Source organism: Chiloscyllium plagiosum, unplaced genomic scaffold (assembly GCF_037043375.1).
Source record: "Chiloscyllium plagiosum isolate Xiang-an unplaced genomic scaffold, Cpla_swu_hap1 HiC_scaffold_19, whole genome shotgun sequence".
Lineage (NCBI taxonomy): Eukaryota > Metazoa > Chordata > Chondrichthyes > Orectolobiformes > Hemiscylliidae > Chiloscyllium > Chiloscyllium plagiosum.
The window spans coordinates 22,587,532-22,603,617 of NW_028270157.1; the positions used below are offsets into that span (position 1 = coordinate 22,587,532).

The following is a 16,086-nucleotide window of genomic DNA, read 5'->3' on the forward strand; positions in this document are numbered from 1 at the left end:
TCATGGGTATGTAATAGTAAATTTCATTGCACCATCCCAAGAGAAAAATACAAGCGATGATGTAACAGCTGAAAAGTATCCAGTCAAAATATTGGACTTTGAGATGAATTAGATGGGAAAAACTTTAGAAGTTTGATAGAGATTTCAAGAGACTAACAATCATTGGAAAATCAATGAATAGTGTACTTATTACTGCTTTGCAAAATGGCAGAGTATTTGTTTCAAAAAGGGTGATAAACATGGCCATTTATAGCATCTCTTCAGATCTCTGTAACAATGCTATTGATTATCAGCACTTAACTTTAGCATTATCACATCAATAACAACCAAGGGCACAGAGTAATGCTTCTTTAGATGATATGCAAATTTGGGATGGAGTAAATCTTATAATCCCTAATTTGCCATTCAATAAATTCAAGACTGATCTGATTCTTACCTATCCCTGATAACCTAGATTGGATTACAAAATTAAAAATCACACAACACCAGGTTATAGTCCAACAGGTTTAATTGGAAGCACACTAGCTTTCGGAGCGACGCTCCTTCATCGGTGATTGTGGAGGGCTCGATCGGTAACACAGAATTTATAGCAAACATTTGCAGTGTGATGTAACTGAAATTATACATTGAAGAATTGATTGTCTGTTAAGCCTTTCATCTGTTAGAACACTGTGATAGTTTCACTTCTTTCATGTGTAAATCACAAAACCCTTTTTTTAAAAGTTGCATTCTCGGGTTATCTGTTAACAATGGTGATAGCTAGACAATATGTTGAAGGTGTTAGCCCCCTGTGTTCTCTGTCTATGACCTGATGTTTAGATTGATTCCAATCTAAAAAGTGAGATACACCAGTCCAACACCGGCATCTCCGAATAATAGATTGGATTAGATTCCCTACAGTGTAGAAACAGGCCCTTCGGCCCAACCAGTCCACACTGACCCTCAGAAGTGTAACCCACCCAGACCCATTTCCCTCTGACTGACACACCTAACACTATGGACAATTTAGCATGGCCAGTTCACTTGAACTGCACATCAGTGAGCTGTGGGAGGAAACTGGAACACCTGGAGGAAACCCACGCAGACATGTGGAGAATGTGCAAACTCCACACAGACAGACAGTCACCCTAAGCTGTAATTGAACCTGGGATCCTGGTGCTGTGAGGCAGCAGTGCTAACCACTGTGCCGCCCCTTTAACTCCCTTGAACTCCCTTGTTTGTCAAGAATATCTACCTCTGCCTTGAGAGCAAATTACATAATAATATTTTATTCCAAGGTATTTCACATGAAATCTATAAAGTTAAGTAAGACATTTCAGCCAGACAGGGGAGATGGCCTTCTGAGGAAGGGTCACTGGACCAAAATGTTAACTTTAATTTCTCTTCACATCTGCTACCAGACCTGCTGAGCTTTTCTGGCAACTTCTATTTTTGTTTCTGATTTACAGCATCCTCAGTACTTTTGTTTTATTTTAGGGTAGTTATTAAATTGGGAAGGCTTGAGGGTCCAGAGTGGACAAGTGCAGATTTCTCCAATGATTGGAGGGGTTTACAGGGAGGGACAAAACTGTAGACAAATCAAGATGTTCCCGTTTATTTTGTATGGTCAAATAAGTAATCATTTGTGATTTCAATGAGAAATATTTTGGTACTATGGCAGGACAGAAATTTCTCTGCGGATATTCAAATTTGGGAAGACAAGAACTTGTCCAGTTGAATTATGTTACAAGAGGAGATTGTTAGTGTGCTATGGTCAGCCAGTGACTCAAGCAATGTGGTGGTTTTGGATGCCAAAAAACAAGGATGACGTTCAAACATTGAAAGCTGGTCTCTAGTTTGAGGGGTTTGAGTCTGACCTTTCAACCCAGAGAGATGATCTTAGACTTGTATAAGATAGTAAATGATTTAGGAAACTTTAATCTGGAATAAAGTAAGAGTAGTAGAAGGGCACACAAATTCAAATTATAAAAGGTACATAGTTGTATAAAGTTTATCCTATTGCAAGTAAACTGCTTTGACACCTGGTGAATGTTTATCTACTACACTTAACTCCCAGTCTAAATTTGGAAATTAGTTATATTAATTCAAAAAATTTCATCAGGAGATTAAATTAATCAAATCATGGATCCATTTTAATACATTCTTTAATACACTTTATTACCTTAAGTGCTATGCCAAGTGATGGAAGTGACTATAGTCTTCATAGCAACAACTGTTTAACCTTATTGGAATTCTGTTTAAGACAGTCTCTAATGTTGTCCAGCTGCTTTCTTTGGTGCCAGCTGTCTGTTCTTCTGTCAATCCTACTGGTAGTGATTAGGCACTCCAACTTTTCTGCTTAAGATCCATAGAACTTCATTTGTCTCCTTGTGGTTTTTATGTTTCCTCTTGTTCTTCTGGTCTCAATTAATACTATGTTAATTACTTACTCAACCCAATTCCCTCTTGGGTTCCTTTTTAATCACCAACGTTTTATACTGTCGATTTTATTTTCTTTTTCCCAATCGCTGAACTCCACATCTGTAATTCATTACTGACTAACGTCAAGATGATCTAAAGCACAAATTGTTGAATTTTGAATTCCAGTGAATTATTTAATACTGGGGATTTTGATGGACTGAAACAATTAAATGGACAGAGGGCTTCACTTGACCCACACAAGATGGCAAAAGTGAGGACTGCAGATGCTGGAAACCAGAGTTTAGATCAGAGTGGTGCTGGAAAAGCACAGCAGGTCAGGCAGCATCCGAGGAGCAGGCAAATCGACGTTTCAGGCAAAAGCCCTTCATCAGGAATAGAGGCAGGAAGCCTCCTCCAGGGTGGAGAGATAAATGGGGTTGGTGGGGTGGCTGGGGAGAAGGTGGCAAAGAGTACAATGTGAATGGGGGTGGGGATGGAGGGTATAGGTCAGAGAGGAGGGTGGGGTAAGGTAGCAAAAGAGTACAATGCCACACAAGATGGCCAAGTTCATGAATCCAATTTGGATTAGTGAAAGATTAATCTGAGCTGCAATCGACATTTTACCTAAAAGAATTAGATGAATCAGCCCCATGAAAGGTACGGAAAAAGCCCTTCTCTCCAGTTTTGTTTTACACCACTGTTAGAAACTTCGTATGTTGGAGATGAAACCTCATCTACAATTAAGCTTAAATTCATAACTGTTGTGGGGACAGAATATACAGCTCTCTTATATTTCTAGGAGCTTATTCAGCAAGGCAGGAGAGATGGATTATGGGCTGCAGAACTGATCAATGGATAGCAAAAGTGTTGTCTCTGCCTTGAGTCAAAATGTGCCTGATTACAGCACTGAGTGGAAGGGTACAACAAGAAATCAAAAGTTAAAAGATTACTGCAATATTTGCAACTGCTCATGGCTGCAAGAATCCAAATTGTGATCTTGGGTTAAAACCTTGCATCACACAAACACTCAAATGAATGTACTTTGACACTTGACACTATCTTGCTTTATCTCTGGGTGAAGTGACAGTACAAAAGGTGTATGCTGATGTTGCTTGGTGCTATCTTACTGTTCGGGTTAGTGGGTAATTGTTCTTTTTTAACTTGAGAAAGCTTTGTAATTGGCTCCTTATTGCTTTAGTAAAATTTAGGTAATGATGTTTTTAATTGGAGAAAGTTTAGCTTGACACTAGGAAGAACTTAAACCTTTGTTTTGACTGACCATAAAGGTTTGAAAGAGGAAAAACTGGTTCACCCCCTCTCACGTGGTTGTTACAACATTGGGGGATTATTGTTCAGGATTGTATGTGCAGGCAAATGAAAGAATTGGAGTGGCAAAAAAAATTCCTTCAAAAGCCATGTTACAGCACACTGTAAAAAACCTTTTTTGGATCTGTAAAACTATATTGCTAAGATGTCCACATTCACAGAACCGAATAACGTAGCTGACCAACAATTACTGGTACTGACCTTGGAAGATTTAGATGTTTCAAGGCACTTAGGGTTCAGTTGCACTGAATAGTCAGGAAAACAAATAATAAAATGAGTGTAAAACCATCTTAAATTGTAAGGTGAAGGTTCTGAGAAAAATTAAAATTGGAGCAGCAGAGTTAGAACTAGGTCATCAAACAAAAATTCCAGGAAAGAGGAAGGAAGCTTAAATTGAAACAGCTCAAGCTAGGAGGGGAAATCTTAGTATGTTGATGGCAGCTCCAGTACGGGAGCCACTTAAGTCCAATTTAGACTTCATTAAGTTTGTTATTGTGACTTTACTAAGATAAATATTCTTTGTTCAAAGGAAAAGGAAGGCATGTGTAATTTGGACTCAATGATTCATATCTTGAACTTCTGTCTCAATCCTCACTTAAGTGATGAAATTCCCATTACCTCATATACTTATCACTACCAGTTTGTTTTTCCTTGGTTTAGTTCTACTTAGTTTAATGCTCGGAAACAGTTTATGCTACTTATATTGTTTTAATATGGAAGTTTATAGAGTATACTACTTTTTACAAAATGAGTTAAATCTAGGATTATTCAATTACAAACTTGCTTTGTTATATAGCTAATGAATACAAAGGTTACATTTAGTTAATTGCTATATCTTTTAAAATACTAGTACAAGGACTTGGCTGGGCCATGATAAGGGCTATCAAGCTTGGGTCTGCTATATCTCTCTCTTATTCAACCTTCAAAATCTGGATCTTAAACAACAATGATGCTCGTCGACCTTACAACTGTAAGTCTAAAACATTTAGGTTATGCTCATCACTTGTGCACAATCCCATGCTGTATTTCTCTGTCAAATAAACCTAAATAAAGTCACATGATGCTAGAATGTCAATCTATATTGGCTATATTTAAGCACACTGTAATATCAGATTAATCAAATATATTAATTGTGATTATAACTGAACTAAATCAATCCTAAAATGTTAGTTTCAAATATTAGTTTCCCTACTAGTCCTATATCTGCCAACAAAGTTGGTGATGTAGCATCATGAGGTTGAAACCTCAGTTTTAGCTATGAGTGTTGCGACTTCTGGCTTGCCTTTCTGCACTTTTTATTGATATGGCTTGATGGGTTAGAGTTATGGATTGAGTTAATGTTTATGGGGATATGCTGGATCACGAGGTTGTAGATTGTGATTGAATATAATTCTGCTGCTACTGATGGTTTACGGTGCCTTACGGATGCATGGTATTAGATCTGTTAACGTCTATCCCATCTGGCAAGGTGATACTGCCAAACAACATGATTGAGAGAAGAAACAGAAATAATTATGAATGTCGTAAGTCCAAAATCAAAACAGAAGTTGCTGAAAAAGATCAGCAGGTCTTTCAGCATCTGTGAAGAGAAATCAGAGTTAATGTTTCAGGTCCAGTGACCCTTCCTCAGAACTGATGGTAGCTAGGAAAATGTTTTTTTTAATGCAGAACATAATGTGGGCGGAGGGGGTAAGGAGTAAACCATAAGTGGGGATAGAGCCCAAGAGAGAGAAAAACAATTGGACAAAGGAATGAATAATGATCTGGTTAGGAGGATGAATAGCTGTTAATGGAGACTGTTCATGGCTAATGAAGTGTCCTGACAAAGGATTTTGGCCCGAAATGTTCACTTTCCTGCTTAACAGATGCTGTCTGACCTCCTGTGCTTTTCCAGCTCCATATCTATTGACTGTGTTAGAGGCTAACAATGAGTAGTGTGTAATAGCAGACTGTGAGATCACAAGGCCTGTGGGGCGGGGTCAAGGACATAGGAGAGTTCAAGCTCTAAAGTTAAAGAACTGTATATTAGATCTAGAAACTTCAGGGCCCCAAGCTTACGCTGAGCTTTGCTAGAGCACTGCAGCAAGCCTGGTCAGGGAACAGGGTGGTGTGTTGAGGTAACACGTAGCTGGAAGTTCAGGGTCATTTTTACAAGTGTAACATAGGTGTTCTGTGAAGCGGTCACCCAGTCTATATTTTGTTTCCCCAATGTAGAGGAGACCACATTGTGACAGCAAATGCAATAGATTAGATTGTGTGAAGTGCAGGTAAAGTGCTGCTTCACCTGGAAGGTGTGTTTGTGCCTTTGAATACTGAGGGGGGAGGATGTAAATGGGCAAGTGTTACACATTCGGCAATTGAAGGGGAAGGTACCATGGGGATGTGGGGGGATGTTGGGAGTGAAGGAAGAGTGGACTAAGGTGGCCTAGAGGGAACAGTCACTGCAGAAGGCGGACAAAGAAGGGAAGGGGAATATGTGGCTGGTAGTTGGCCAGCGAAATCTCACTGGAGATGGCAGAAATGATGACTAATGAATTTCTGGATGTGGATGCTAGTGCGATAGTAGATCAGGGAAACTCTATCGTTGTTGCGGGAGGGAAGAGAGTTGGTGAGGGTTGGCGCAGGAGATGGTTAAAATCCGGTTGAGGGCCCTGCCAACAACTGTGCTGGGTAATCCTCAGTTGAGGAAGAAGGTAGGCATTTTGGAGGATCCCTTGTCAAAGTTGGCATCATCTGAACACATGCGATGGAGATGGAGGAAATTGGAGAATGGAATAGAGTCTCGAATTGGAAAGGTACGTTGATTTCCATCCCATCCTTGCTTTCATCTGGTCCATCTCTGACTCTTCCCTTCCCTTCCTTGACATCTCTGTTTCATTTTCTGGGCACTAATATCCACTATAAACACACCGACTCCCATATTTACCTGGACGATACATTCTCGCACCCTATTTCCTGTAAAGACTCTTATTTCTTTCCAAGTTTCTTTCCTTCTTCGTTCCTTCATCACCTGCCTAAGATCAAGTCTGTCAGACTGCTTAAGAGTTGTTAAGATTTGTCAAGCTCAGTCAGTAGTGGAGTAAGCCTCTCTCACTGATACCTATTGAAGTCCCCAATCAAAGTACATTTGGTGCTCTTAGTACTCTAAAGTGATGTTCAGCATGGAGGAATGTTGATTCACCAGCTGTGGGGAAGGGGTGGAATTTTTAGTAGTTAGACTAGTAAGATGTTTCCTTGCCCACGACTTTTTAAAAACTTAATTCATGGGATAAGGGTGTTTAGGCTAACATTTATTGCCCATCCCAAACAGCAGTTAAGAATCTACCATATTGCTGTTGGCCTGGAGTCACTTGTAGTCCAGACTAGATAAGGGTGGCAATTTCCTTCCAAAAAGGACACCTATATTCTTATTCCAACCACAATTTCATTGTTGTCATTTTTATTGAATTTAAATTCCCCCAATTGCCATTGTGGGATTCAAACTTGGGTCCCCAGAACAATACACGTGCCTCTGGGTTAACAGTCCAGTGATAACACCAAGGCCACTGCCTCTTCATGACCTCAGTTCATGAGATGCGGAGTCAATGTTGAGGACTTCATTGTAGACATATTTATATTCACATCCTCAATCCAACAATAGGGAAGCCCAGAACATCAGTGCAAATGACAAGGCTGAAGGATTTGCATCAATCTTTAGCTACACATGCTGAGTGGATGATCTACCTCAACTTCCTCCTAAAGTTCCCACCCAGTCTTTAACCAACTCAATTCACTCCATGTGATAGCAAGAAATATTTTGTTTAGCAAGAAATGTTCAAGGTGGTAGATATTTAAAAGGCTATGATCTCGGATAATACTCTAGCAATAATACACCATTCCTTATACTGAAGACTGGAGCTCCATAACAAGCCACACCCTTAGCCAAGCTGTTCCAGTACATCTATCAATGTGGAAAATTGTATGTCCAGTACGTCCAGTACACAAAAGGTCAGACAAATCTCACAAAGCTGATTAACACCTGAATCAATCTACTCAATCATCAACAAAGTGATGGAAAGGATCATCAAGTGCAACTCGTGAAGTAATTACGTGCTCAATGACCTCACCACACTCCTTTTAGGGCAATGACCATTTTGGTTCCACCAAAGCCATGTGGCTTCTGACCTCATTACAGCCTCAGTCCAAATATGTACAAAAGAAATGATCAACAGACATGATGTGAGTGACTGCCCAAGGCAACATTTGACTAAGTATGACATCAAGAAATGAGAATAAAACTGGAGTCGATGGGATTCGGGGAGTACTCTCCACTGGTCATTATCAAACCCACCATAATGGAATGTGATTGTAATTGAGGCTTGTCCTACATCCAACCATTTTCATCAATGATTTTCTGTCCATCATAAGTTAGAAATTCACTTATTAATGACTACACAATATCCAGCACCATTTGTGACAACTCCAATACTGAATCAGTCTGTACTATGTGCAATTAGACCTGGACAGTACCAGGCTTGGGCTGATAACTGGCAAATAATGTTTGTGACACACGTCCCAGATAATGACAAATTCCAACAAGAGAGAATCCAACCACAGGTCCTTGACATTCAATGGCATTGCCATTGCTAAATTTCTCATTATAAATATACTGGCAGTTATCATTAATGAGAAACTGAACTGGACAAGCTATATAAATAATAAGTTATATAAATATTCACCATCATCTCAAGGGCAACTAGGCAAGCCAGATCAGCCAGGGACATCCATTTCCAAAGTGAACAAAAAACTACGAGAGCAGGTCAGAGGCTAGTAATTTGGACACAAATAACTCATCTTTTGTTTGCACAATACTCTCCAACTGGTAGTTTGAGTTCAGGATCTAAAAAACTCAAGAAGTTTGACACCATTCAGCCCATTTGATTGGCATTGCATCCACAACCTTCAGCACTCTTGTCAACTTTTATACGTGCGCCATCAAGAGCATTCTGTCTCGATGTATCACTACCTGGTATGGCAACTGTACCATTCAAGATCGGAGACGGTTACAGAGTGTGGTGAACTTGGCCCGGGCAATCACAAAGGCCAACCTCCCATCTATAGAATCCATCTACCAGGCCTGATGTCACGGAAAGGCCGCCAGCATTCTTAAAGATCCATCCCACCCTGGTAATGTTTTTCTACAACTTCTACCATCGGGGAGAAGGTACAGAAGCCTGAACACATGTACCAGCTGGTTTCACAACAGTCCCTGCCCTACTGTTGTAAGAATACTGAATGGACTCACAAACTCTTAACGTTCGCTTGTACCTGTGTTTTTTGCCGCTGTTTATCTATTATTTACTACTATCTATGCTACTTAACAATGTGATCTGTCTCGCAAGACAAAGCTTTTCACTATGCCTCGGTACGTGACAATAAGTTCAGGTCAATTCAATTAACTTCACCCACCATCAAAACACCGTAGGAGCAGTACGTACACCTACAAGATGCACTGCAAAATTTCACCAAGGGTCCTTACCATCTAGAAGGACAAAGTCAACAGATGCGTGGGATACCACCACCTGCAAGTTTTCCTCGAGCTACACACAATCTTGACTTTGAAATATATCACTGTTCTTTCACTGTCACTGAGTAGAAATCCTAGGGCTCCCTTCCTAACACCACTGTAGGTGACCCTATACCCTCAGAATGCAGTTGTTAAAGAAGATGGCTCACCACATCTCTTTGAGGGCAATTAGGGATGCTCATACCATTTCAGAAGGTCCAAAAGATTAAATCACATGGTATAGTGGGGTGATGGTAAGTTGGATACAAAATTGGCTCAGTCATAGAAGATAGAATAGAATATAAAACATGAAGTAAAAATATAAGCACTACCGCAGTTCGGCAGGGGAAGGGGAAAGAAAACAGGAGTGTCAGAGGTTCTGTTCACTCTGAGAGCTGGCTGTGAGGGAGCTGGATCAGTGTGAGTGAAGGACTCTGCTCTTTTATTTCCCTGTATTAGATAGAGAGGAGAAAAAAAAACAAGAAGTAGTTTTCAGCATTTAAAGAATAAGTTAGAAATAAGACACAGCTAAAGATTTGACTACAGTCAGACAAAACAGATTTCAAATAAGCGTTAAATTGCAGTTGCTACATACTGGGGTTACCACACATGGTCTGACCACCCATGCCAGGTCCAGTCCAACTGTCCCCACTCAGCTCCAAGCCTCCAGTCTGCTTCGCACTGGCTCTTAGCTGCTCCAAGGTAAGTTTTCTCCAAGACTACTTCCCTGGGCTGGCTGCTACTCCAGAACTACTTGCCCAGGCTGGCCACTGCTCCGAGACTACTTCTCTGTGTCGGCTGCTGTTGCTAAAGAACAGAGAAAGTTTACAGCTCCAGAACAGGCCCTTCGGCCCTCCATGTCTGAGCTGATCCAAATCCACTGTCTAAACCTGTTGCCCAGTTCCTAAGCATCTGTATCCCTCTGCTCCCCACCTACTCATCCATCTGTCCAAACGCATCTTAAATGAATCTACCGTGCCTGCCTCTACTACCTCTGCTGGCAACACGTTCCAGGCACCTACCAACTTCTGTGTAAAGTACTTGCCATGTGTATCCCCTTTAAACTCTTCACCTCTCACCTTGAAATTGTAACTTCTCGTTATTGAATCCTTCACCCTGGGAAAAAGCTTATCTCTATCTACCCCTGTCTTTATCCTTGATGATTTTGTAGATCTCAATCAGGTCGCCCCTCAATCTCCTTTTTTCTAATGAAAATAAACCTAATCTACTCAACCCCTCTTCATAGCTAGCACCTTCCATACCAGGCAACATCCTCGTAAACCTTCTCTGCACTCTCTCCAAAGCATCCATATCCTTTTGGTAATGTGGCCACCAAAACTGTATACAGCATTCTAAATGTGGCCGAACCAAGGTCTTGTACAATTTTAACATGACCTGCCAGCTCTTCCACTCAATACCCCGTCCAATGAAGGCAAGCATACCATATGCCTTCTTGACCCCTCTATCCACCTGTACAGCAACCTTCAAGGTACAATGGACCTGAACGCCCAGATCTCTCTGCCCATCAACCTTTCCCAAGGATCTTCCGCTTACTGTATAATTTGCTGCAGAATTAGACTTCCCAAAATGCATCACCTCTCAATTACCTGGATTGAATTCCATCTGCCACTTCTTCGCCCAACTCTCCAGTCTATCTATATTCTCCTGTATTCTTTGACAGTCCCCTGTGCTTTCTGCTACTCAACCAATCACTACCTTTGAGGTCCTCCTTTTTAACTTCTCTCCGAGCTCCCTGAATTCTGCTTTCAGGACCTCATCTCATTTTTTTACTTATATCGTTGGTGCCTATATGCTTTTCACCTTTTAGAATACTCTGCAGCTGATCGGTGACATCAATGACCCGAGCAACTGTGAGGCAACATACCATCCAGGAGACTCGTTTTCGGCTATAGAACCGCCAATCTACTCCCCTTACAATAGAATCCCCTATGATTATGGCCCTAAGAGTCTTTTTCCCGCCCTTCTGAACAGCAGTGCCCACCACGTTGCCATGATCTTGGCAACTGCTGTCCTCCCCAGTGAGCCATCTCCCCCAACAGTATCCAAAATGGTATACCTGTTTTGGAGGGAGATGACCACAGGGGACACCTGCACTGGCTTCCTCCTCTTTTTCTGCCTTTTGGTCACCCATTCACTGTCTCTCTCAGCAATTCTAAACTGCAGTGTGACCAGTTCACTTAACATGCTACCCCCAACCTCCTCATCATCGCAGATGTCCACAGTGTGTCCATCCACAGCTCCAGAGCTCCATGCGGTCAAACAAGAGCTGCAGCTGGACACACTTCTTGCAAGTGTAAGAATCAGGAACGTGGCTGAGCTCCCACATCAGACAAGATGCAGATGCCACGGGTCTGAGGTCCCATGCCATTGTAAACCTTAGCTTTATATCAACTAACTAAAACCAAACAAGGCACTTAAATATATGAAAGAAAATAAAGAGAAAAATAAAGAACCTTACCATTACAGAGTCTTCTTCTTCTGGTTAGAGAAGGCGGGGCCGGGGAGAAAATACACATGTAGTATCGCGGGATTAGCCGCTGCCCAAATATATACTAAGTCTTTACTTTCCTGGCAACCTTCTCGTCTCCATGTCACCTCCGCTTTCTCTCCCACTGCTCCCGGACAGGAAAAAAGCTGCAGGCATTGAAGGTGAGAGTTTAAACAGTTTCCTTACCCTCCCGGCACCCTCCTGGTCTGCACATCACCTCCACTCTGTCTCATAGAGTCATAGAAATGTACAGCATGGAAACAGACCCTTCGGTCCAACCCGTCCATGCCAACCAGATATCCCAACCCAATGTAGTCCCACCTGCCAGCACCCAGCCCATATCCCTCCAAACCCTCCTATTCATATACCCATCCAAATGCCTCTTAAATGTTGCAATTGTACCAGCCTCCACCACTTCCTCGGACAGCTCATTCCATACATGTACTACCTTCTGTGTGAAAAAGGTGCCCCATAGGTCTCTTTTATATCTTTCCCCCCTCAACCTAAATCTATGCTCTCTAGTTCTGGATTCCCCAACCCCAGAGAAAAGACTTTGCCTTTTTACCTTGTCCATGCCCTCATAATTTTGTAAACCTCTATAAGGTCACCCCTCTGCCTCCGACACTTCAGGAAAACAGCCCCAGCCTGTTCAGCATCTCCCTATAGCTCAAATCCTCCAATCCTGGCAACATCCTTGTAAATCTTTTCTGAACCCTATCAAGTTTCAAAACATCTTTCCGATAGGAAGGAGACCAGAATTGCACGCAATATTCCAACAGCGGCCTAACCATTGTAAAGCCGCAACATGACGTCCCAACTCCTGTACTCAATACTCTGACCAATAAAGGAAAGCATACCAAACGCCTTCTTCATTATCCTATCTACCTGCTGCTATCTCCCGCTGCTCCTGGACAGGAAAAAGGTCCAGAACTAATTCCCTGCGCCGGCCACTGCTGCTCCTGAACTACTTCCCCGTAACGGTCACTGCTCCAAGACTCCTTCCCTGTACCGGTCACTGCTCCAGAACTACTTCCCCGTACCGGTCACTGTGCCAAGACTACTTCTCCGTACTGGTCACTGCTCCGGAACTACTTCCCCGTACTGGTCACTGCTCCAAGACTACTTCCCCGTACCGGTCACTGCTCCGAGACTACTTCCCCGTACCGGTCACTGCTCCGAGACTATTACCCCGTACCGGTCACTGCTCCGGAACTACTTCCCCGTACCGGTCACTGATACGGAACTAGTTCCCCGTACCGGTCACTGCTCTGGAACTACTTCCCCGTACCGGTCACTGCTCTGGAACTACTTCCACGTACCGGTCACTGCTCCGGAACTACTTGCCCATACCGGTCACTGCTCCGAGACTACTACCCCGTACCGGTCACTGCTCCGGAACTACTTCCCCGTACCGGTCACTGCTCCGAGACTACTTCCCCGTACCGGTCACTGCTCCGGAACTACTTCCCCGTACCGGTCACTGCTCTGACACTACTTCCCCGTACCGGTCACTGCTCCGGAACTACTTCCCCGTACCGGTCACTGCTCCGAGACTACTTCCCCGTACCGGTCACTGCTCCGGAACTACTTCCCCGTACCGGTCACTGCTCTGACACTACTTCCCCGTACCGGTCACTGCTCTGGAACTACTACCCCGTACCGGTCACTGCTCCGGAACTATTTCCCCGTACCGGTCACTGCTCCGAGACTACTTCCCCGTACCGGTCACTGCTCCGACACTACTACCCCGTACCGGTCACTGCTCCGGAACTACTTCCCCGTACCGGTCACTGCTCCGACACTACTTCCCCGTACCGGTCACTGCTCCGGAACTACTTCCCCGTACCGGTCACTGCTCCGACACTACTTCCCCGTACCGGTCACTGCTCCGACACTACTTCCCCGTACCGGTCACTGCTCCGGAACTACTACCCCGTACCGGTCACTGCTCCGACACTACTTCCCCGTACCGGTCACTGCTCCGGAACTACTTCCCCGTACCGGTCACTGCTCCGGAACTAGTTCCCCGTACCGGTCACTGCTCCGGAACTACTTCCCCGTACCGGTCACTGCTCCGAGACTACTTCCCCGTACCGGTCACTGCTCCGGAACGACTTCCCCGTACCGGTCACTGCTCCGGAACTACTTCCCTGTAACGGTCACTGCTCCAAGACTCCTTCCCTGTACCGGTCACTGCTCCAGAACTACTTCCCCGTACCGGTCACTGTGCCAAGACTACTTCTCCGTACTGGTCACTGCTCCGGAACTACTTCCCCGTACTGGTCACTGCTCCGAGACTACTTCCCCGTACCGGTCACTGCTCCGAGACTACTTCCCCGTACCGGTCACTGCTCCGAGACTATTACCCCGTACCAGTCACTGCTCCGGAACTACTTCCCCGTACCGGTCACTGATACGGAACTAGTTCCCCGTACCGGTCACTGCTCCGGAACTACTTCCCCGTACCGGTCACTGATACGGAACTAGTTCCCCGTACCGGTCACTGCTCTGGAACTACTTCCCCGTACCGGTCACTGCTCTGGAACTACTTCCACGTACCGGTCACTGCTCCGGAACTACTTGCCCATACCGGTCACTGCTCCGAGACTACTACCCCGTACCGGTCACTGCTCCGGAACTACTTCCCCGTACCGGTCACTGCTCCGAGACTACTTCCCCGTACCGGTCACTGCTCCGGAACTACTTCCCCGTACCGGTCACTGCTCTGACACTACTTCCCCGTACCGGTCACTGCTCCGGAACTACTCCCTCGTACCGGTCACTGCTCCGGAACTAGTTCCCCGTACCGGTCACTGCTCCGGAACTACTTCCCCGTACCGGTCACTGCTCTGACACTACTTCCCCGTACCGGTCACTGCTCTGGAACTACTTCCCCGTACCGGTCACTGCTTCGAGACTACTACCCCGTACCGGTCACTGCTCCGAGACTACTTCCCCGTACCGGTCACTGCTCCGACACTACTTCCCCGTACCGGTCACTGCTCCGGAACTACTTCCCCGTACCGGTCACTGCTCCGGAACTACTTCCCCGTACCAGTCACTGCTCCGACACTACTTCCCCGTACCGGTCACTGCTCCGAGACTACTTCCCCGTACCGGTCACTGCTCCGAGACTATTACCCCGTACCGGTCACTGCTCCGGAACTACTTCCCCGTACCGGTCACTGATACGGAACTAGTTCCCCGTACCGGTCACTGCTCTGGAACTACTTCCCCGTACCGGTCACTGCTCTGGAACTACTTCCACGTACCGGTCACTGCTCCGGAACTACTTGCCCATACCGGTCACTGCTCCGAGACTACTACCCCGTACCGGTCACTGCTCCGGAACTACTTCCCCGTACCGGTCACTGCTCCGAGACTACTTCCCCGTACCGGTCACTGCTCCGAAACTACTTCCCCGTACCGGTCACTGCTCTGACACTACTTCCCCGTACCGGTCACTGCTCCGGAACTACTTCCCCGTACTGGGCACTGCACCGACACTACTACCCCGTACCGGTCACTGCTCCGGAACTACTCCCTCGTACCAGTCTCTGCTCCGGAACTAGTTCCCCGTACCGGTCACTGCTCCGGAACTACTTCCCCGTACCGGTCACTGCTCCGAGATTACTTCCCCGTACCGGTCACTGCTCCGGAACTACTTCCCCGTACCGGTCACTGCTCTGACACTACTTCCCCGTACCGGTCACTGCTCCGGAACTACTTCCCCGTACCGGTCACTGCTCCGAGACTACTACCCCGTACCGGTCACTGCTCCGAGACTACATCCCGTACCGATAACTGCTCCGAGACTACTTCCCCGTACCGGTCACTGATCCGACACTACTTCCCCGTACCGGTCACTGCTCCGGAACTACTTCCCCGTACCGGTCACTGCTCCGGAACTACTTCCCCGTACCGGTCACTGCTCCGACACTACTTCCCCGTACCGGTCACTGCTCCGAGACTACTTCCCCGTACCGGTCACTGCTCCGGAACTACTTCCCCGTACCGGTCACTGCTCCGGAACTACTTCCCCGTACCGGTCACTGCTCCGAGACTACTTCCCCGTACCGGTCACTGCTCCGGAACTATTTCCCCGTACCGGTCACTGCTCCGGAACTACTTCCCCGTACCGGTCACTGCTCCGACACTACTTCCCTGTACCGGTCACTGCTCCGGAACTACTCCCTCGTACCGGTCACTGCTCTGACACTACTACCCCGTACCGGTCACTGCTCCGGAACTACTTCCCCGTACCGGTCACTGCTCCGAGACTACGTCCCCGTACCGGTCACTGCTC

General features: G+C 45.4%; 1 protein-coding gene across 1 annotated transcript in view; it reads left to right on the forward strand.

The window, feature by feature from the left end:
* Positions 1 to 3,323: 3,323 nt before the first annotated feature.
* The window catches only part of tbc1d15 (TBC1 domain family, member 15), an 85,605-nt gene continuing 72,842 nt past the window's right edge, over positions 3,324 to 16,086 (forward strand). The window contains exon 1 of the mRNA XM_087997123.1: positions 3,324 to 4,696. Coding sequence (XP_087853249.1) covers positions 4,673 to 4,696 — 24 coding nt within the window. The 5' untranslated portion in view covers positions 3,324 to 4,672. The remainder of the gene's footprint in view (positions 4,697 to 16,086) is intronic.